The sequence below is a fragment of the Saccopteryx leptura genome, chromosome 3 (genome assembly GCF_036850995.1).
Source record: "Saccopteryx leptura isolate mSacLep1 chromosome 3, mSacLep1_pri_phased_curated, whole genome shotgun sequence".
Classification (NCBI taxonomy): domain Eukaryota; kingdom Metazoa; phylum Chordata; class Mammalia; order Chiroptera; family Emballonuridae; genus Saccopteryx; species Saccopteryx leptura.
This window is the reverse complement of record NC_089505.1, coordinates 364,262,221-364,285,934: the sequence shown is the minus strand read 5'-3', so window position 1 is coordinate 364,285,934 and position 23,714 is coordinate 364,262,221. Positions and strand designations below refer to the sequence as shown.

The 23,714-nt window shown below is 48.0% G+C and overlaps 1 protein-coding gene across 1 annotated transcript in view; it reads left to right on the top strand.

Annotated features, from left to right (window-relative positions):
• Positions 1–23,714, top strand: part of ADCY8 (adenylate cyclase 8) — a 171,013-nt gene that overhangs the window by 69,760 nt on the left and 77,539 nt on the right. Inside the window, exons 4-6 of the mRNA XM_066379537.1 lie at positions 3,734–3,845; positions 10,795–10,922; positions 22,019–22,177. Coding sequence (XP_066235634.1) covers positions 3,734–3,845; positions 10,795–10,922; positions 22,019–22,177 — 399 coding nt within the window. The remainder of the gene's footprint in view (positions 1–3,733; positions 3,846–10,794; positions 10,923–22,018; positions 22,178–23,714) is intronic.

Below are 23,714 nucleotides of genomic sequence, written 5' to 3'. Positions count from 1 at the left end.
CACCCACTGCGGAGGAGGGCACGATTCTGAAATCATTTCTCATCCTGTCACTCTCTTCATGACCGCCCACCTGGTCCATTCTTTCTTCTCGGGCGCTTTTCTGCTGTTGTGTTGTTTTGTGACCTTTCCCGGAAGGAAGACTGCCCAACTCTTAATGGTATTTCATACGGTTCATGGCCTCCTGACCGTGGAAGGTGTATGCGAGGCACCCTGCTTGGGGACAACCGTGTGCCCAGTGCACAGGGAGCCTGTGGTCCAGGGTTCTCATCTGGAACACTCTATGAGCACAGCTCCTACAAGACGTTGGCTGTATCTTTTCATCTTTCTGGGTTCTAGTTTCCTAATAATAAAAAACAAAAAACAAAACGATCTGTCTGAAGTGGTCAGAACATTTTGACTAATTTCATCTCTGCACAGCAGAGATGCCCGTCACTTCGGTCCCTGGCCACCAGACTTTTCACTGGAAGCCTTGGGACTTCCAACCTCATCTGCCCAATTCCTCCCTATTGCCACCCCCTTCCCATATACATAAGACATACTTGTATTAGTTAGAGTCATACTGTCTACGCTAACAAATACCTCCCAGTTTCAATCATGTAAACTCAATAGACTCTAGTCACAGAGTTGTCCGCTGCTAATATTCCCAAGTGGTTGGATGATTCAGGGACAAAGGCCCCTGCATTTTACAGCTGTACCATCCCCTGGTCCTCAAAGTTCCTGGCATGCAGCTCTTGGAGGGAAAGAGTAGAAAAGGCCCACTCACTTCCTTACCATCTTGGCCCAGAAATGGCATGGACCACTTCTGCTCAGATGCCATTGATGACGACGTGGTCATATGGCCACCACCTAGCCGCAAGAGGGGCACAGGGTCCCTGGCTCGGCGGTCTTTGCTAGTGCCAGGGAGGCATGGATTTGGTGACCAGTTGGCTTCTCCACCAGACCGCCCCTCCCCCCTCCCTCCTGCCCCAACCCAGGCCACGTGCACTTGCACGTTCTCAGTCTGCCCGCTTTGGACTGGCTGCTTGTTTTCTGCCAGCCCTGCCAACAGGCGCACTCACCACGTGCATCCTGCAGACCTGACTTCCATGCACAAGCAAAACGAAATTGAATGAGCCCAGCAAACCTGTCGCCTCTTGCGGCCTGTCTGTGTGGCAATCGATTACACACTCTCGGAGCCCCAAAGCTTTCCACAGGAGTTATATATCCTCCGCTGACTGTGGACCGTGGTGTGATTTATGTCACCTTCTTACAGTAACCCTGCAGAGTAGCTTTCAGGATTTTTGCTTTATTATCAAGAAAGTAGAAGCTCAGAGCGATTAAATAACTTTCCCAAGAACACACAGTGAGGGGGAAGAATCGACACAGGGCCCGTGTTCCTGATGGTTCTAGCGGAGCCTGCTCAAGTCTCCTGGAAGATGCTATTTGCAGAGTGACTGTTAGGTAACATCACTTATTTTTAGCCAAATAAACAACTTATATAACCAAATCGGGATTGGAAATTAATACGGTCCCTTCAGTATTTTCCAAGATGAATATATTCCAAGATGAATATCTTAGAAAGTTACAAATTTATACTTAGAATCAAAAGGCCCAACCGTGAGCCCAGCACCTGGGGGGTAGCAGAACAAGCAATGCATTGAGAACCACGTCCCGGTTTCGGTTCCTGGTTTGGGCTTTCGTTCGACAAACTCTTATTGCTTGAATGTGACTTAAACCAGGGCTTCTCTGACTTAAATGGGCACAGGAATCTCCTGAGGCTCTTGTTAAGTCCGATTCTGATCCAGTGGATCTGGGGTGGCGCCTAAGATTCGGCATTTCCAACCAGCTTCTAGGCCATGCCTGTGGTGGCCGTGACCACACTCTGAGGAAGGGGGACTTGATTCTGATCATTCCTGTTGATTCAACTCAGGAAGCATGTCATGAGTCTTCCCATGTGATGGAGTCCTGAGGGACAAGCAGGACTTTAATAGGCAGCAACAGGAAAGGAAAGTGATGGACAGGGAGCAGGTGCACTGGACAGATCAGGTGCATAAGGCACAGTGTCTACAGAAGACCACAAGAAGCTTGATGGGATGGGAACACGGAGCACATGGGAAACCTCTGTGACCTCTGTTCTCAGGGACTCCATTTCTTCTTTCAATGGGTGGCATGCTCCGTAAGGGCTGCGATGGCACTTCCTGCTCCCGCCATAGCTCCCGTGCCTGGCACACAGTAGTTGTTCAGTTAACTCGCTGTTGAATGAATGCCTAAGGGAATGAAGCATTTTTCGCCATAGATGGATATTAGTAGTTTGGGGTAACTGGATCTCTAAAGTGAGTGGGGGGGACTAGATGATCTCCGGGCCCTTGCACTTCCCACCTTCCAAGGTTCTATAGTGAACAAGCATATAGATCCCAGAGCCAGGCTGCCTGGGTCACGTCCTAGCTTTCCGTGTGGGTGGGAACGCGCTCAGGCCTCAGTTTCCTTATCTGTAAAATGGAGATGACCATCAAAGGCCCTGCCCCTCAGATTGTTATGAGGGATGAATGAGTTAATACAGCTGAGTTCTTAGATCAGATTCAAGTCCACAGTAAACACTCTCTTGGTGTTGCTGCCACAACTGTTTCAGGTTTGTGTCCAGAGTTAGAAACACTTTTAGCTGCAAATAACAAATCACCCAGTTAATGGTCATATCATTTTCCACCTCAGTTACCTATCTCCTCCTCCTCCTCCTCCTTCTCCTCCTCCTCCTCTTCCTCTTCTTCTTCCTTCCTCCTCCTTCCTCTTCCTCCTCCTCCTCCTCCTTCTCTTCTTCTTCTTCTGCTTCTTCTTCTTCTTCCTTCTTCCTCCATCCTCCTTCCCCCTCCCTCCTCCCTCCTCCTCCTTCTTGTTCTTTTTCTTCTTTTCTCTCTCTCTCACACACACACATGCAAGCATTCCACTAGAGTGGACAATCCCAGATCTGCCTCGTGCTACCATTGGCTGGTAGGCAAGCCTCCTTCCCTCTGAGCCTCAGTTTGCCCGTCTCCACAAAGGAGACGATAGTGCCTTCCCCACTGGGTAACTGGACGGATTAACAAAGACAGTGCTCGTGCAAGGCCTCGCTTGCAGAAGGCTTGCAAGGACTGCCTCTTTTGTTACTTCCCTTTCCCTTATGCCAAACCGTGCGCAAAGAATAAAGCCGCACCTCGCTGAGATCCTTAGGAGATTGGAAAGGTTTAGGTAATCAGCAGCTATCCTCCCTGAGGTTTCCCAGCTGTGCTACCTAATCCCGTAAATGTTGGGAAAATGCCTATCTCTCTTCGTCTGCAATTTTGGATAGAGTACTTGTCATTGGGCCGGAGATACAACGAGGTTTTGTGTTCTTTTCTCCCGTGTTGAGTTTGCCGTGTTCGTGGCATTTGCATTGCTGTTCATTGTGAAAATAGAGCATAAAGCCTCATTCTGCTTTGCACAACAAACTGATCTGTTCCTAGTGACAAGTTTGCTTTTGGAATGTGTTTGCCTTGCCCACACTGCACAGCTTTGCCCGGGAAGAAGGGCTTTCTGTTGCCCCCTTGTCCTTCCTGAACTCCTGGCGCGCTCTCTCTGCTGGGATGTTTGTTAAACACTGAGACTTTCCTGACCCCCGTGGCAGGGAGAGGGACAATCTCAGAGCACGGTAGATTTCTCTGGATGGTGTTGATGTGTGTCCGGGGATGGTTTAAAATATTAATGCACTTTCTCCCCACCCAACCCCTTCCCTGCTGTCCAGTATTCTTTTCGCAGACGTTAAAGGATTTACCAACCTCTCCACGACCTTGTCCGCTCAGGAGCTGGTCAGGATGCTCAACGAGCTCTTTGCCCGATTTGACCGACTGGCCCATGTGAGTTGAACTGAATTCCCTCCCTGTGTTTGGCGGAAGTGGGGGACTGCATGTGGAATCAGGGAAGGGGACTCGGCCTTCACCACCACCATCATTACCGCGCTGAGTCCTGCCTCTGGGCACGGACCCCTGGTCCTCGCACGCTCTGGGGATCAGTGTTTGTTATTGACAGGTCTCGGATGGGACGTCTGACAGATTACTTCTCCCAACTGAGAGGCAGCTGGTTGAGTGACAATGAAGCCAAAGTCCTTTTGATTGGCTTCCACTCTCGCGGCGTCATTTCCCCATGACGCGGCCAGGTGCCATCCGGCTGCAGCCTCCGTGTGGGCTCACACGGTGAAGGCCATGGGCAGCGTCCCAGCCGACCCCAGCCATCTGCAATGCACTGGCCTGCTCTCAGGAACCAGCAATCTCCTGGACCACCATTTTCTTTGACCAAACTGATGAAGAGCTCTGCTCTTTTTTTTTAGCCAACAAGACACCACCTCTATTTTCAGTTGGCTTAAAATAGGCTAAAAAGGGTGAATATTCATTATCAAAACACAGATTTCTAGTCATAAAGCCACTCAAGTTACTCTGTGGAAGAATAGCATTGTCACACAATGCTATCCACTCAGATATACTTCTCCGGGCACTCTACCATTGTCACAGTGATATTCTAGAGCGGGCGTTGTGTTCAAATAGGCGTGCCTTCATGTCCTTCTTTGTAGAGGAACTCTGCCAACTTTCACAGGCTGTTGTGAAAGTTAAATGAGACCACACCAAGTGGGAGTTCATTTTTAGAGTACTGACATGTCCTTTTTTAAGGCAGCCTCACTCCAGCAGAGATCCATTCACATCTGAATCTGAGCACGTCTAGGGCTGTGCACAGCGCTCTGTGTTGGGACTGAAGCATACGCCCTCCCTTCCTAGAGTTCTGTCTAGTCAGGGTTACACGAGAGGCAATCAGTGCACACATCTGGCTGATCTGGGATTGCAAAGGCAACACAGGACCCTTGGGTCAGAGAAGACTTCCAGGAGATTATGACTCTTAGACTGTGTCTTAAAAATGAGAAAACAAAGAGAACACTAGCAGCAATACAAAGGAATAAGCCTCTGAGACACGCAACAACAACACTGCAACACGCCGAGTGAAAGAAGTCAGATGCAAAACGCTAGACACCTGGTGGCCCCACACATAGCCATGCCAGAAAAGGCAATGTGATACATACAGAAAAGATGTACGTGTTTGCCAAGCGGAGGGAGGGGAGTTGTTTGCGAGAAGCATGGAGTAGAGTGATTTTGGGGGTGGGGTGGGTTGGATACTCTATATGTGAGCATGATTCTTCACATTTATCAAAGGGTAAATTGTATTGTGTGTAAATTATATATCAATTAGTGAGATGAAGAAGACAGGGAAGGTCATTTTATGCAGACGGGGGAACAAAAATAAAGATGCTAGCTGTTCTGTAGGTCTGGCGAAACCGGAGGGCTTTAGCGTTGCTGGAGGGGGCATGGTGGGGATGAGCTAGCTGACAGGCAGCGACCTGTGCTACTGAAGAAGTATTAAACAGGGCCCTGACAAGGGCCGAGGAGGAGGCAGAGACCAAGGTCTTCTCCGAGTCCAAGAGCCGGGTTGACCTAGGGGCTGGGAATTTGGAGGTGTGGAAGGTGTATACCATTTGTTTTGATTGTTGTATCATTGGTGGTGGTTGGTGCTGGTCACACATACTTATTCTATTCATATTGTGGTTTTGAATGGTTCTGCTCAGAGACACTGAGATGAACAAAAATGGCCCTCCAGCGAGAACTGACAAATGTGACCAAGGTTAATTTCAATGTCACGATAAACCCCACTGACTCAGGGGAAGGGTTGCTAAGTAAAATTTAATGCAACAAGTTGTTCAGACATTTACTGGATACATCCATGTGCCAGGTAATGTGCAAGACGCTGGGAAGGCAAAACCAGTGTGTGGCCTCAGGGAACTCTGAGTGCGGAAAGGGAGCAGGACAAGCCCATGAGAACCGCAGGGCAGACTGTGTGGTGTGAGCAGGAACAGGCCCGGAGTCCTGGGGGAGGAAGGGAAGAACAGTCAGATGCTCAGCGGGGCCGGAGGGGGGGGGGGTGATGGTGGTCGAGATCTGGCAGCATCCAGAGAAGAGGTCATCGGTGACCTGGGTCCCGAGGAAGAGCGGCAGCTCCCCTGGCATGAGACTAGACCAGGAAGTGCCTTCTAGGCTGAGCCAGGGGCGAAGTCAAGGAAGTGTGAAGATGCAAAGTCGTGCTACTGGGCCAGGGGGCTGTAGTGTAGGAAGCTCAAGACTGCTGGAGCGTGAAGGGCATGGGAGATGGCAGAGGGATGTGAGCTGGAAGAGGGAGGCAGGAACAGGTCTTGGAGGGCATGCTGTGACGTTTTAGGGAATGTGGACTTTGTCCCGGAGCCCCGGCTTTTCACCCTGGTTACCAGCCACACACAGTGGGGAGAAAACGGAGGGCAGATTGAATGGCAGTCCACAGCCTATTGATCCCCAATGGGTACAAGGTTCTGTAGTCCACTTTCTTGTTGAAGATTTTAAAGAAAAAAAAATGAACATCAAATTAAGCAGAGGTAGAGGATGGGAGGAAATTACTATTCATTTTGAAAAGACTATGAAATATTCATGAACTGCCTGGCATATGTCAGGCACTGTGAAGAGTGTTTCCCCTGGCTAACCTAATTTAATTCTCACAGCAAACCTATGAGGCGGGTTCTTGACTGTTTCCATTTTACAGAACTAGTGACTGAGGCTCGAAGAAGTAAAATGATCTGCCCAGAAGCCCTGGCAGGCGGTGCAGCTGTGATCCAGGCTGAGGTCAAGCACTTGACCCTGACCACTAAGCAATGCAGCAGGCATGTTAGGGGGTAGAACTCAAGACGTCAGAGACGCGTTCCTGACCCTGCAGGAGAGCTCTGAAGGGTTAGACCGAGGAGACTTCAGATATGGGCGGGACTTGCATATACCTTGTACAGATCTCCTCTCTGCGTGTCCGTTTCCTATCGAAAGTGTAACGAAGGACCAATGACACTATCCATGTGAAGTGTTCCTTAACACACAGGCTGACTGCAAGTAAGGCTCAGCCTCCCAGTTCACCCCTCCCCCCCCCGGCACATCAGTATTTGCTCCACCAGGAAACCTCGGCAGGAAAGTTCAATAAACTCTGCCGGGGAAACAATTCTACTCCCCTTGGAAAGAGAAAACCCACTTTAAGTGGTTTTACCCCAATCAGTCACTTCATGGAGTCACAGACTCTGCTTCTGTAGAAAAGGGGGTTGGACTTGCCCCTTTTCACATCTTTTAGCACCAAAATTCTGCTCCTTTCTCAGGACCTCTGTCTCCTTGCCACGAGTCTTTGCCCTAGATTTCCATTCTGTGGCGGTCAGAGAGAACCCGTCTCCCATGTAAATGCCCCCGTTTACTTTCAGATTCGGGGGAAACTTCAAAGCCTTCTCTCAGTGCTCTCAAAGCTTCTCTCAAGACGCTCTCAGTGTGACTGACTTCCTCAGTGGCCCTGTGGTTCTGGCTGCAAGAAATCGAGCGCCTTGACCCTTGATAGTACCTTGATAGTAACTTCTGGCCTTTGATCTTTTTTTTTAAAAGTATTTCTTACCTGTCCCTCCCCATTAGGAATGAGGCATATGGATACTATTATATAGGCTTGAAAATTATATAACATAAAACGTAGTTATTGTGTTATGATTGACCGCATTACAGCTTAAAATTACCTTTTTAAAATTACCAACAGAACTAGAAGAACCTAAGCTGTTGTTTATAAGGAACAAATGCAACAGAATGCAAGGCTAGTCAACAGATGAAAAACGAGAGACCTAGCTCTGTGCTGACGTCGAAGGAATTTCAAGGTAGCCGGTTGCGTGGCAGAAAAGCCTGTCTCAGATCTATGAACGTGGTATGATAGACCCATGGCGGAAGAGCACGCAACCTCGTCACGGTCATACTTACAGTCATAGAAATGTGTGTGTGAACACATAGCAGGCTCCGAGGAGGGGGGGGAGACCAGGTTCCCAGGGGCTGTGTGCCCGTGGGGGAGGGGCTGCCCAAGGGGACTTCGTTTCTTTTTTTATTAGGACAATACACTCGTGTTATTTCTGTAATTACAAGTAGATAAAAAATGATAGAATTGTCATGTTTCGTATTACAACTATTTAAATGCATTAACAGCACTAATGTGTTTGTTCCAAGAGTCTTCTCACTCTATTTTTTATTGATTTTTTTTTTTTCTGATTACGAAACAGTGCTTGTTCATGATGGAGAGCTCAAATATCAAAGGTACAGATGCTATAGAAAGTATAAGTCCCTGGGACCCTACCCCCACCCAATGATATAACCATCTTTGATAATTTGATGCATATATCTACCAAGATTTATCTACCCATGTGGTTATATAAATTCTCTGGGTTTCCCAAGATTTTGATCATATCAGAGCCATCCAGACAGGAGGAAAAGGGTTACATTAAGACTATCTCAATAAAATTGGTAGGAAGACCCTCACCTTACTTTATTTTTCTTCTTCAATATCTTTTTTCAAAGCAACCTAGCTTCCTTAATCTGAACTCAACAAAGCAGCTCGGGAGAAGGAGTTACTGTCGGGTCATCTGACAGCTCCCAGGAATTGATCAGAGAAATGTGCCTGCAAGTTGACAGATAAGAAGACAGGCCTCTTTATGTATTATGTACATGAAAGAATGCAGATGTGGAAGCTGACTATTTTCATAAGGGACGAGTATTTTACATAAGGGACTTGAGTATTTTGATCTCTATGGGGGGGACCAATCCCCTGCAGTGACCAAGGGAGAATGGAAGGGAGATAAATTTCAGGGGAGTCAAAGTTATACAGCAAATGTAGTGAGTTTTTACAATAATTTCATTGAGGGCAAAGAACTTCCTTTTATTCTAGGAATATGTCTTCTTACTTTTTTTGGTATTGAGAATGCCTTTTGTTTTATGCAGCGATGGGGAGGGGTAGTCACTGGTGGTTGGGCTGTTATTTTAGTTTGTTGATAGACTTTTCGTACTTCCTTGGCAAAATACAAAATTGAGGCCTAGGGCTGTTCCTCTGGCCCTCTGCTTTTGAAATAACTGGGCCGCGGACTCCACTAGTCTGGAAACTGACAGGCCCAGGGCCAAGGGCTCCATTCCGGCCCTAACCTTAGGGAGCTCCTAGAGGAAGCAGCTGAAGGTCCTCAGCATCCCTTATTGATCCCCACCCCTCTTTCAGCAGCTCTCTTGCAAAATTAGCAGCACGGAGGCCGCCAATAGACAGGAACCACGAGCTCCTACCAGGAACCCCGGGAAGGCTGTGCGTGCCCTCCGAGTTCGGGAGGCCGCCTCTGTACCCACTGGGGAAGGCTGGCCGGGCCCCGGAGATCTGATCCGGACAGACGGCGCCAGAGCCAGTTCTGGGTGCTCTCTTCCTGGGCTGATGCTTACTTTTTGCTGGGAGAGTGATTGCATTCCTTTGTCACCCAAACACAATGGCCCAACTCCCGATGCGCTTGGGAGGCCAGCACAGTACTCACAGCCTTGGCAGTACAGGGGCATCTGCTGTGCAGCTGGCATCTCGGTGGCCCCTTTCTGCCTCCTGCCCTTGGGCCCTGCTCGTCCAAGGAGGGGCCTCTCCACCCACAAAGCCAGGGTCCCACAGGCTCCTAGGGCTTCAGGCCCACCCACCTACCCAAGGGAACCAGCGGGGAGCATCCTGTGCCCATAATCACAGACAGAGATGTGGGGACCAGGACGGGAGTCCCCGTCATCACCACAGAGACAGACAATGTTAATTCAGTGCCCCGTCCACGGGGCCCCATGCTAAGTCTCCCTGTGCATGGTCTTAGTCAATCCTCACAGGCACCAGGAGACAGGTCCCATTCTTGGCCCCATGTGACGGATGAGGCAGCCGAGGCTCAGAGGTTAAGTAACTTAACTAAAGACACACAGGAAGAGGTCAGGTGTCTGGCATCCGGTCCCGTGCAGTGTGACCCCTTGGCCAGTGCCCTGACCCCTCTGCTACAACTGCCCACGTCCTCTCTCCTCCAGACCCCACAGCAGACTTCCCTCCTGCTGGTGCTTGAGTCCTGTGCGCACCTTTTCTTTGGTGCCTGTTGCTTTTTGAAACTTTGTAAGAGTCATGTCCTCGAGATTGTGACTCCCTCAAACAACTGTCCTACTTCTCACCTGAGCAGGGACGATTAAAACTCGTACCTGCCACCTAAGGTGGGTGTGCAGGGTAATTCTGTTTAAAACATGCTGCGTCATAGGGGTCAATACTAATCATCTCTGTGCCGGGGACAGCGCTTGCTTTCTCACAGGTCCTGTCTCTGGTCCATGAGCACGCATACGAATTAGTAAGTGAACGAGGATGCCTGAGGCAGGCAGGGTTAGCTCCTCTTCTTCAGTGCCAAGAGCCGACAGGGGAAGGGACTTAACGTAGAGTTGAAATAGGAGGAATCCCTAAATGATTTATGCTTTAAAGTGCTTGTCGTTGAGCCAGAGACTGTTTTAAGCCGTTAATTCGGAGGTATTAATTAAGGTGTTAATTGGAAACAGTGCTGGGGACAGGCTTCCCCAGGGAGCACTGAGCCTGCAGGTGGAATGCCCTCCCTGGGCCAGGCCTGCCCACAGGGCGGGCGCTCGGATCAGAAGGCTTGTACATGGCAGAGCTGAGATATGGTCCTGCATCTGTCAAGCTCAATGCCCAGTGCATTTCCATGGCTCCACGCCACCTCTGAGCCCTTCAGACTTAGGTGCAGGGTAGCCCCTAACTCCCCAGGAAGGTAACAGAAGCGCACTCCACAGGTCGGTGCTCCTGACCCCACGGCGCAGACCACCTGACCTTACTACCCTCTTTCCCAAGTCTTTCTGGAGCATGGACCCATCTGCTGACTCAGTCCTTCCTCTCCCATCCTGTTCCTCCCAGGAACACCACTGCCTTCGCATCAAAATCCTAGGGGACTGCTACTACTGCGTGTCCGGACTCCCCGAGCCCCGCCAGGACCACGCCCACTGCTGCGTCGAAATGGGCCTCAGCATGATCAAAACCATCAGGTAACGTGGAATCTCCTTCCTCACACCAGGCCTTCGATGTGCACGATGGGGAAAGACGAACCACCCCACCTACCCTTTGCGGTAAATCACGTGCACGTTGAAAAGCGGAGCCCCTCCCCCTGAGTTATTTCATGAAAACCACGTACCCCTTAGTTCTTGCAGATGAGCCTAATAGCTTTGTTATATGCTACTTATACCTCACTTTCAATTATGTGCGCAACAAATTTGTATCAGCAGCATCCTTGTGGGGATACAGCAGGGAACAAGATGAGCGTGACACTTGTCTTCGGGGAGGTCACAGGGCAGCGGGAGAGATGGACGCCCGGGCAGTTTCAGGATGGCACAGTAAGCTCCGCGGTGAAGCAAACCCAGGCTGCGTGGGGGCGGGAGGTAGAGAGGGGAGGGTGAACTCGACCCAGGGTGATGGAGAAGGCTCTCCACAGCAGAGATCTCTAAGCTGTTTCCTGAGAAGTGAGTAGATCTCAGCCAGGTCCTGGAGGTGGATGAGAGCTCAGAAGACAGGACAGACATGTGGAGAAACTGGGACATGAAACCTGGCAAGGACAGGGCGGTGGCAGATGGGTGGACTGCAGGCTGGCAGCAGTCAGCGCCGGCAGGACCTTCTCGGCCGTTAAGGGGCTGCAGCTTATCCTGAGGCCGGTAGGAAATCATTAAAGGGCCTCCCCCAGGACTGGCTTCAGGGGTGTGCTACAGGGGCTTTCGGCTTCGGTCAGTGTATTCGACAACCTGAGGCTTCACCAAGAGGGGAGGGGTTATTGAGGTCAAGGACTATGGAGCGCGACTGCTTGTGACTCTGGGACAGAAGCTCAGCGTTGTCAGAGCCCCCCTTCGAGGCTGCAGATGGCTGCAGAGCCACCGAGCATCGCCCAGACACAGCAGAGACAGGAAAGAGAGGACCCATACACAGAAATCTTCTCTGAGGCTCATGCCTGCACCCTTGAAGGGGAAGAAGAGTCTTGCCGGAAACAGCCAAGAAGATTCCCCCCGGGAGAGAATCCAAGGAATTGGAACGTCCCTTTGAAGAGCCCAGTGGTGGCCAAACCCCTGTTCCTGATCCCTTCTGCTTGCTAACAGATCCCTGGCTTCATCGGGGTTCAGGCAGAGGCCTGCTGACATCGGGAAAGGCGGTGTAGCCCCTGAGTAAGAAGAAGACACCAAAGCTCTTTCCCGAAATATGACCCTGCTCCATTGATGTGACACTCACTGGTCATTTCAACACTGAGCCTGAAACTACACTATTGGTGGGCGGAGAGCCACCCTAGCAGTCCCTCGGGGTCCCACCCTTGCAACCAGCCCATGACCAGGGTCCGATCAAGGTCCTTTGCTAAGAGGTGGACGGTGGAAAACCAACCTTTCACTTACCCTAAGACCACGTGGGCAGTGGAGAAAAAGACAGGAAATGTCCACTCTGCTGTTGCCCCCTCTACAGAAATGCAACAGTTCCCTCCTCTAGGGGCCGCAATGAGAGAAGCCCACAAAGTCTAACCCAGACTTCCCTTTGATCAACCTTTGGCAGACAGAGAAGGCTGCTCATTTGGACACCTGAGGCTCTTGCCCCGAAAACCAGATGAACTGTGCTAACATTTTGACTGGTTTCAAGGGAAACAATGTTCCCAGAGGCCCTGACATCTTGTACCGGCTCTAAACTAATTAGGCGGACAAACCTTATTCTGTCAGTCAATCAGCAGCTCAGCCAACAGGTAATTTGCTGAGCGCTGCCTTGCATCAGGCACTGTGCTAAGCTCGGGAAATACCGTGAGGAACAGGTCGCTCCAGGGTGACCATTAGGTGACCATGCGTGTCCAGCAGGGAGATTACTTGGATCTGTTGTCTGTGAAGTGAGGAAATTGGCCAGACAAGCTCTGAAGTCCTTGCCAGTTCTGAAAATCTGTGATTTATCAACCACATAAAAATCAAGCTTAAACAGCAAAACTTTCCAGTGACTGTCTTTTTAATGGATTGTTTAATTTTATTTTTTATTTGGGTATAATTGACAAATAAGATTGTGTATTTTCAAAGTGCACAATGTGATGATTTGATACACGTATACATTGTGAAATGATTGTCGCAATCAAGTTGATCAATATAGACATTACTTCACATCGTTTTTATTTTTTGATGGGAACACTAACATCTGGCCATCTGTTCTCTTAGCAAATTTCAAGTATATACGACAGAATTATTAATTATGGTCACAACCCTGTATACTCAATCCCTAGGGCTCATTTTTATCTTTAACTACAATTTTGTACCCTTGACCAATCTCTCCTCATAGGAGTGTGACCTTTTTTTTTTAGATTCACATATGCAGTATTTGTCTTTCCCTGTCTGGCTCATTTTACTTAGTATAATACCTTTCATGTTCATCCATGTTGACACACATGACAGGATTCCCTTCTTTTTTAAGGCTAATATTTCATCATATATATATTTCATCATATATATTTATGACCTTTCTCATCTATTCATCCACATCTTCTTCACCTTTAGCAAAAGGTATGCTTCAGAGATGTCGTTGTTGGAGAAATGAACAAGGATGGTCAGAATTCTTGAAGATAATCAGAGCAGGGTCATTTCTCTGTCTGCAGAGGACCTTATCCCTCCTGACCATTTGATCCCATCCACGGTCTCCCTCCTGAAGTTCTGGGGCGGGGCCGTGAGGAGTGAGAGTTGGATAGGTTGAAGTGACTCGGGGCTTTCTCTCGCTCGTTTACTAAATGTCGCTTTTACTGCTTTAGCATAGGACACGTTCAGTGGGATATTTTTCAACTGCATGAGTCGGAGTCTATTAATACACGAACGTCTCGTGATTGCACTGTAAGGGACTTGAGGACCAGCACTGATTCTCCCCATTAGCAGCACAGCGTGGTGCTGAGGAGTAAGCAGGAGCTCTGGGCTTAGGCAGGCCTCGGCGGCAGCTGGCTCAGACCCCCGAGTGTCCCGGCGAGCCTTGGACTCTCAGGAATGCCTGGCAGACAACATCTGCACCCGGCTGTGCGTGGAAGAGAGGCCCACTTACATTGCGCTATCAAAAAACTAACAGTCTTAACTGACTACTACTTACATGGAATGCAGTTTTTTTGTTCAAACCAAAAGGCACTCACTTCAGCCTGAAAACTGCATAAAGCTACAGAGTCTGGAACCGTGCACAGCGTTATGCTGCGTGTCGTCGTGTGCTATCAGTGTCAGGAAACCACTTACTGACTGGTCTCCCCAGACTAGGTGGCCACCCTGTATACTTGTCACCAAAGCTGGGTCCCTGTGGAGGTGTTGTCCCCACCGTATCCGGGCCTGTCCTTGTCCCTCCCTCCGCATTTCCTCGGAGTCGGAATCCCCATAGCTGTCCCCAGAATACAGAGGGTCAGTAAGAGGCTGGTGCCCGGACCGAGAGGCGGCCTCGAGAGCTCAGCTCTCTGGATCCCAGCTGCCCCAATGGTTTCCTTGTCTGGGTGACGCCATCATTCTTGCACAGAAGGCAAACCAGCACTCAGCACTCACAGGGACCCTGGTCCCTTATTCACAGACCAGTCCAAACATGTGACAGAGACTCTCCATCAATCACAGACAGGTGGGGGCAGGGTGCCAACTTCAGGAAAGGCCCGGGTTGGCCGCTGGTAGTTAGAGCATCGCAGGTTCCAACAGGGACTGAGAGAGTGAGGAACACCACCGTTCTGCCTCTGTCCTGTCCTGAGGAGCTGCCACTGTCGTCCTTTTGACAGAGGGCCATTCACTGCTTCCGATGCCTGAGATCTGGCATTAATATCAATGATCAGCTTAGGCAATCTCATGCACATCCCGAAAGCATCCCTAATAAATTAGCAGAACCACCGCTGAGAGGAAAGAAGAGTCAGTTAACCTCTGAGAATAACAAGATAATAAGCCTTAGTCAAGCCTCAAATTAAATGTATTCCATCAAAGCCCTGGCCGGATAGGTCAGTTGGTTATTTGGAGCAAAGGTCTCAATCCTTGTGGCAGGGTGACCGTGCCCAGCACCACGCGGGACAAGGGTGAAGAACACGAGTTCTTCTGTTCCCGTCATGTGAGGCAAGGACTTGCCTCTTGGCATCCTTCCTTTTTTCTTCCTCTGTTATTACTTATCCTTCCTTTCTGGTTTTTCTTTCTCTTCATTGCTCCCTCCCTCACCTCCATGGCATGCCTCTCTCTCTCTCTCTCTCTCTCTCTCTCTCTCTCTCTGTCTCGCTCTTTCCTCCTAAAGCCCCCTCTCTCCCCTTGTTCTGAAACATCATCAGCTACAGAACCCAGAAGACCATATTCCTCTTCAAAATACAGCAATCACAGTGGTCTTCAATCCATGGGCAAGGATTCATTTTTATTTTTGCAAAATTATGAATAATGCTGAAGATTGAATATATCTAGTAATAATGACGTATAAAGCTAACCTTGATTGAATCCTCACCTTGCACCAGACAGACTCTCGACTAAATGATCTTTCAGACCCATCCCACCTAGTTCCAACAGGAACCCCGTGCGGAAACTACTCTTACTCCCCCGCCCCCATCGTCAGTGGTGGAATCTGAGCCTCTGATTGGATGAGTAACTTCTGGTGCACAGCTTGTAAGTGGCAGAGCAAAGACCGTCAGCCGTGTTCGTCTGACTCCATAAACGTTTGAAGGCAGGGAAACGGTTAGATAAATGTTAGCATGCCATGAAATAGAAAAATGGGTAAGCACAAGCATCATGGTTTATATTAATATTTAACAGCATAAGAAAAGGCTTGTGAGTTTAAAGAAGCATGCATTGTAGAGTATACACACACACATTATTTAGGGCAACCTTAGTTTTTTATTATTTTTTTTATCTATTTTTACAGAGAGAGAGAAGGTCTTAAATCTCTGTGATGGAGGGCAGGCAGCTGGCTCTGTCCTCTCACTTTCTCACTGGGTCCACACCATTTCCGAACAGGAATCTACGTTAGTCTTCCTACTGGGTGTTCGCTCCCAAAACGGGGTATAATGCTGAAGGGCGTGCAACCAGCACAGTGCCCAAAAGAGCACTCAGCTCGGAGTCCAGCATCATGAGGGCCAGTGGGGACCCAATACTGACTCACCTTGGGCAAGTGATGTCACCCCTCTCTGTCCAGCTTCCTTAGCTGTAAAATGGGGGCACACCATCTTAATGTAAGTTTCCTGAACACAGAAACCAGTGCTTTGATTTGTCTGTTTGATTCACCACTGCTTATATCTGCAGAAGTCTTCAAGAGACAGTTGTGAGTGAATGAATGGATGGATGGATGGATGGATGGATGGATGGATGGATGAATGAACTGTGCATATAGTACAGGGTGGTTGTGCGGATGAAATGAGATCATGAAGATACAAGACTTGACACAGAAGAGGTACTAGTTAGATCTTAATTTGCTTTGAGGCTCAGTTCCCTCATCTGGAAATGGAACTAATAATGCTGATAGCTATCTACCTTCAGAACCACCGTGGACATTGAAATGATGCACTTTGGGAAACTTCAATGTGTATGCCAGGATACAGCCTGGTGGCTTTCCGACTTTTTGAGAAGCAGTGCGCCCCATGTTTTGGAAGGCAGACTGGCACTGAAGTCCAGTAGAGACTGTCGAATGGATTGCCGGTGAAGGTGAAGTTGGGCTCCGTGGCCACCAGGCTGGCAGCCCCCAACACTACAGCAAATGACCCGGGAGGTACCTTTAGTGAACTCGGGCATCTACAGAAGGGAGCTCATTATACATCTGCTGACTTGGGGAATTTATTGGAAGAGACTGTGTCATCCACCTTTTGGGCGGAGCCAGATCCAGCTGCATTGGTTCCTCTACCCCTTCCTCTGAGAAAGAAGCCATGTAGGAGAGCTGAAATGGACAACGGGGCTTGGGCTCACACTCCTTGGGAGAAAGCCCATCGATTCCACCTATAGCTGCACGTGCCCTAAAGAAAGGAACTTCTTGGAACTCAGCTTCCTCATTCTTAAAACGGTGCCAGTGATCACACACAGGGTATTGTAAAGATAAGAGTAATATCCACAGAGGACACACACCCTGCACAGTGACTTTAGCTCACCTCCATAACTAACCCTCACTTTGCCTTTCTTCCAGAATGTTCAAGGGCACTGCTTCTTCCAGGTAGCTGAGGACCAACCACTCAGTTCTTACTACACTGTAAACTAGTTCATCCTTTTGAACCAATCTCTGTCTAAGAACTGCCCTAGACAGTAAGTGTGTTGGTTGAAGCTATTTCGTGTGTGTGTGTGTGTGTGTGTGTGTGTGTGTGTGTGTGTGTGACAGAGAGAGATGGAGAGAGGGACAGATAGGGACAGACAGACAGGAAGGGAGAGAGATGAGAAGCATCAATTTTTCATTGCAGCTCCTTAGTTATTCATTGATTGCTTTCTCATATGTGCCTTGACTGGGGGGCTACAGCAGAGTGACCCCTTGCTCAAGCCAGCAACCTTGGGCTCAAGCCAGTGACCTCAGGCTTCAAGCCAGCAACCTCTGGGCTCAAGCCAGTGACCATGGGGTCGTGTCTATGATCCCACACTCAAGTCAGCGACCTCACACTCAAGCTGGTGAGCCCACACTCAAACCGAATGAGCCCGTGCTCAAGCTGGCAACCTTGAGGTTTCAAACCTGGGTCCTCTGTGTTTCAGTCCAACATTCTATCTACTGCACCACTGCCTAGTCAGGCTGGTTGAAGCTATTTCAATGTAACTAGAAAGCAAATTGCAACCACAGTTTTAGCAAGAAGAATAGAGTGACCAATTTATAATTTTTTGGTCTGATTCTACATGCATAATTATCATGTAATTATAAGCTGGTATGGATCACAAAAGTTAGTAGTCGCTACTATTTTGATGTGTTCAAATCGCACCAGGTAAAGTGCTTTATATACACCCTTTTATAAACCATCCTAACAACTCTGCCAAAGACTCATGCTCTCTTCCATTACCCCTGAGAACACTGGGACTTGGACATGAAAAATGTAGTGAGCCCAGTGCCCAGCGTCCGTCCATGGAGAAACCCAACTTCACACCAAAGACTGCTTTACTGCAGACTCGGAGCCCCTTGGCGATGGTGAGGGTGGTTTGCATTGAGAAGCTATGTGATTGGCTCCAGCTCCCACAACCAGCCAATGGTCAATTCAGCACTGCAACTCGGTCTCCGCCCCCAAAGCTGAGGAGCTGGATGGTCTGCATCCCACAGTCCCAAATGCTGCTCTGCTGAAGTCTGTCCCCTCCTCATCTGTGTATTTCACAGAGGAGGGACTCTGAGCTACAGATTGAGGATGACTTCTAGATTATTCCTCCCGCCCTTCCTCGAGCCCCTTCCACAGACTGATTAATTGGCCCCAAAGAACCACTTGAAGCACTTAGATTGAAAGAAAACTTCGAAGGTTCTCCATCTTCTACCATATAGCAAGCATTCCTCTTTAATGGCTCAGTGGAAAGGAATAACGGCTTCAATCTTTAGCTGGTTGATTTTGGCATTATTGATACAGAAGTGCAGAAAGGAATTCACTATTAAGCGGGTTCTTTATTTAAAAGGAACCTTAGAAGCCCCACACGAAGAGCGGGGAGGGAGGAGATGTGAAGGGTGGCCCGCACACTCCATCTGGCAGGTCCAGAGGCACCTCTGCGGTCCTCTGGGGCCCTGAGAAGCATCTGGGGACAACACAGGACTGTAAAGCAAGAAAGCCTTTGAGCTTTGTCCACGAAGTCAGTGAACACTCAGAGCACTGGCGATACCTCTGAGCTCAGTGCCCGGCCCGCCAGGAGCTCCGGGGAGAAGACAGAGAGGGCGCAGATATTTATAATGCGGGTGATCGAGAGTCATTTTCTCTTTATTTGTGGCCGAGGAGGCCCAGTGTACATCCCAGGGCTCTTTCTCTCCCCTAAGAATTGAACACAATTTGTAACTCGCTGGAAGGAACCCTTCCCACTTTCGCTCGGAAGATGCTCAGAGGTCCTCCCCTCGAGGCCTTGACACATAGGGTGTGTGCTTGTGGGTCTGCGGAACCACCAGCTGGGCTTTCCAAAGAGGATCAGCATCCGTAGATTATTCCTTACTTTTACGTAGTTTTGTGTCCAGCTTGGACTCAGTCAAATCCCAGTTACACCACAAAGAAAAGAAGCAGTGCTGTGAAGAAACGTTGTCTTCTTATGGTTTTCCCTTTCGTAGCAGGAAAAAAAAATCTAAATGTCTTTTCATTAAGATGTCCCAGGGCATCCCCTGTGCAATGCTGATTACTCGATGGCACACGCGTGGCATGCTGTGTGACGGTCCCTCACAATTAGTTGGCAAAGCACTTTAACATCCATTATCTCATTTGGGGCTCACAACAGCTCTGTGAGTGAAGCAATTAGCTAGAGCTTCACATTGCAACCTTTGAAAGTCAAGGTCATGCTAAGCTATTTGCCGAGGTTCACACACCACGTTGCAAAAAGAAAAAAAAACAAAAAAAAAAGGGAGGTTTATAAACACAACAGTTTCACGTTAGTCCTAGAATCCTGGTCACGAGCCAGATGACCACAGTAAGATCCTTGACTTTTCTGGGTTGCAGTTCTTTCATATAAGAAAAGCAGCCAAAGGGGAAGGGAGATACAGCTAAAGAAAATTCTAACAAATAAAAGCTAAAATTATAGCTTTCAAAAAAAAAGAAAACCAACCAAGTTGTACTTAGTATGTGCCAGACATTATTCCCATCTCTCATCCACCAAATATGACAGTGCTATTATTATTCCCATAGATAGACTTTAGGTAACTAACCTGAGGTCACACAGCTAGAGAAAAATATACACCAAGGTAGGCTGGCACTAGAGTTCGTAGTAACCTCTACACGACAATGACTCACATGTAGTGAGAAGAATGGAGACTGAGACTGGTGATGGTAACAGTCAGGATGGCCCTGGTTTTGCTGAAGTAACAAACATCCCCCCAAATCTCAGTGCTTTAAAACAGAAAAGATCTTCTTGCACCCTCATTTCCTACCCACTATAGGAGGGTTGGGGGAGTGGCAGAGCACCCCCATACCTGGTTGTCGTTCTAGTACCCTGTTGAAGAGGCTCTGTCACCAAAGTCATTGGCTGATGGTGGATACAGAAGAAAGAATGAAAAGAAAAGAAAAGAAAAGAAAAGAAAAGAAAAGAAAAGAAAAGAAAAAAGAAAAGAAAAGAAAAGAAAGGAATGTGGTTGATCAGGCTTTGAAAGCTTCTACTCAGAAGTGACCCATAATATCACTGCTGCTCACATTTTATTGGCCAAAAATAACATGAAATATACAGGAAAGTGCAATCCAACCACGTGCTTGGATTTTGGAGCACAATGTTTAGAGAGTGGACAGCACAGGCGACCTCTCCCAATGACCTGCCCCACAGAAACTGAAATGCTCTCCCAAGTGCTCGATGCTATTTCTCCTCTTGCTTTGTCAAATTTTCTCAGGTGGCCTTTACTCATTTCCTCATCCAAAGATCAGGTTCCAAATTCAGTTTATTTCTATGTCTGTCTCTAATGGCTCTCAGATCTAAATACATATTCACACACTCACAAAAAAAAAACAAAACAAAAAAAAACCCAGGCAGACCCAGGGGAGCCACTGGCACCCCGACTGTGTTTTTAAGGCAGTTATGCCCAAGTTCTCACTTCCTGTGTAAGGCTCACCCTAAATTTTCTTCTCTGGCATCTCTGAGTCTTTCTTACAAGCTAATTAGACGGCAATAGTTTTTTAATGTTTTTAACAAGTGGGTACAAACTCCACCAAAACCCTTCATTGGGAAGATCTGAAAACTTTTAATAGTCAATGTACAGCTCTGAGAATTTTGCTGGCTGACCTAACTCCTGTTTGACAGCCTAGTTCCTAAAGAGATGGACACATTGCCAAACTTCCCTTTTCAGAATTCTCTCTGCAGAGCATGGGTTACTTGTGAAAAGCAATTACTTTCGCCTTCTAAAACTGCCAACTTTTAAACAAAGTAAGCAAGTTTGTTATGTTTTTTTCTTTTTTCCCAAATATTTGCTGGAGAGAATATTAAAGGAAACCTATTATCAGAGAAAAAGACAGCAAAGATAGAACACTTGTTTTCTTTGTCAAAGAAAAATGGATAAATCGTCTTTGACAACGCTTAAGCATTTTGAAATAAAATAACAATTGAATTTCTACAGGGCATTGAAGATTTTTCTAGTTATTATAATTCAAAGTAGTATATCCTGCCAGTTGAAGTTTGTTCCGCATAAATGAGATCCTTTAGCCCATAAACTGAAATCATTTAAAATACCCTGAAAGTGAAGAAGGAATGTGTTTGTCTAAAGGAAACCCCCCAATGGTAGAAATCTTTCTCTTTTCCCAAGATGCCTTCTCTCTGCTCAAGCTCAGAGGACGGCCCAACACGGATGCTGTAAGGTCATGAAGGTCAACCCATAGGTCAAATTTCATTGAAGTTTTCTCAAGATAAGAAAACAAGAGCTCTGAATGGAAGTTGTGCATCCCAGTGGGTGACTCAGCGCAGCCCTGGGATGTCGACACTGCTCCGGTGACCAGTGCTCTAAGGAGGGGGTTAGGGAAGGGTTTTTAACAAGGGAGTGGTGGAGCGACAAGGTCACACTGTGCTTGTGACAACCATGTAGAACATGGGCTGGAGGTCAGGCTGAGGCAGGGACCCCAGACGGAAGCATGAGGGTGGCCCCAACTAGAGAGTTGGTGGGAGGAATGGAGAGAAGGCAACAGAGTACAAATTAAATAAGGTTAGAAATGGAAGGTGAGATGGAGTGCTGAATCCTATCATTTATCCCAGGCTTATGCTCTAGTGACAAGTGTGTAGAGAAAGATATCGATGCTGTCCCCTGAGACAGAGGTTATACAGATGAGCGGGTTTGGGGGGAAAGGTAATAGGGACCTTTAAAAGTTCAGATAAAAGACTAGGGGGGTTAGGAAGAGAATCCTTCCAGTTATCTGGAAATCCAAGAAAGCTTCATGGAAGAGGTGGCACGTAAATGGGTAGGGGTTCAACTTATAGAGTAGGAAAGACGGGAGCTGCCACCAGGGCCACGGGTGCCCACTCTGGCCTTATGTGTGTGTCTCTCCATTCACCTATGTCAACAGGTACGTGCGGTCAAGGACGAAGCATGACGTTGACATGCGAATTGGAATCCACTCAGGATCAGTGCTGTGTGGCGTGCTGGGCCTGCGCAAGTGGCAGTTTGACGTCTGGTCTTGGGACGTGGACATCGCGAACAAACTTGAATCTGGAGGAATCCCAGGGTAAGCCCGAGCAAAGCCCTCTTCTTAACCCTTGCTGTTTGCTCACTTTGTGAGGGAGGGTTTCCTGGGTGCAGAAGTCAGGGGTGTAGATCTAAGAAGCAATTATTTAGGAGAAGACAGAAACTTCCATGGTCTGTGATTGTTTGGGTTTATATTTTTCTTCTTTTTAAATGTCTGGTTATCTCTCATTCCTATCAATAGATATAGGAAGAAACTCAGCCTACTTTTCTTTGCAGTAAGACTGTAGACCCCAATTCTAAACCTGCATTAAGTATCTCCTGTGTACTAGACAGTCTGTTAGTATCATTAATACATCACATCACCTAATCTTACAATACCCCACATAGTAAATATTAGCTTCCTTGTTTTCATGAGGAAACTGAAGCTCAAAGAAATTAAATATGTCATATAAACAGAGCTACTAAGTGCCTCGCGGCATGTCACTGCCCCCCACTGTTGATTTATCAGAACAGTGTGCTCAGGGCTGTCCTTGTACCGTGAATCTCCAGGCTCTCGATGTGTCCCCAAGTGCCTAGCAGGATGCTCAGCACATGGGGAGAAGGAAGGGGAGAGAGGGAAGGAGTCGCACAACTCCACGGCCTCGGGGTTGATAGCCTGGGCCCTGGGGTAATGCAGAATTGAAGTAAAATCCTTTCCCTGCCACAGACCACAGCCAGGTAGCCTCACACACATTCTGTAGCCTCTCTGAGCCTTGGCTTCCTAGATCAGTGAGTCTCGGCTTTAGCAGGAATCAGAATCGCCTGGAGGGTTTGTTCCGCCCCCCCCCCCTCTGAGTTTCTGAGCAGTATGTGGGGGGGGGGGGCAGGGAAGACAAAGACTGTCTTTCTAGCAAGTGTCCAAGTGATGCTGATGCAGTTGTCCTTAGTACCACACTTTGAGGACCACTGTCCTCGAGCTTTTGTTCAATGAGAAGATGCATATACAGTCCTTAGTCCTGTGCCCAGTTATATATTAATGAGGTGTGTTTGCAGTAGTTAGCATATGAGACAAATGTAGCATCTTGAAGGACCTTGAAAGTGAAGTCCTTGTCTTGATCCAGCACTGCCACCTACCAGCAATAGGGCCAGTTATTACTCATGTCTCTAGGCCAGTTCTATCATCAGCAAAATGGGGCAGGGGGGTGCCTACCACCTAGAGTTGTTGGAAGAGGGGGAGTTATAGATGAGGAGATCCATGGAGCCAGTCCTATCAGAATAGCTTTGGCTACAAGTAACATTTATGCAAAATAAAGTGTTACCAGACTGTTAGATCTTCTTTACTCTCACAACTGTTATTACTATCTCCTGCCCTTTAAAATGATCATATATTCAATATATGAAAATATTGGCTGGCTCATTTACATAGAGAAATGTAATCACCAGACTCTCATCTGCACAGTCCTTACTCCAAAGCTCAAGGTAGTAGCCACGATAGAAGGAACATCTAAAACCCAGTTTGCATCAAAACTCAAGTGTAAATTGATTAAAACGTCAACAGAAGAATCAGTAATGAGTCAAGGCGAGGATGTCTATCAGCA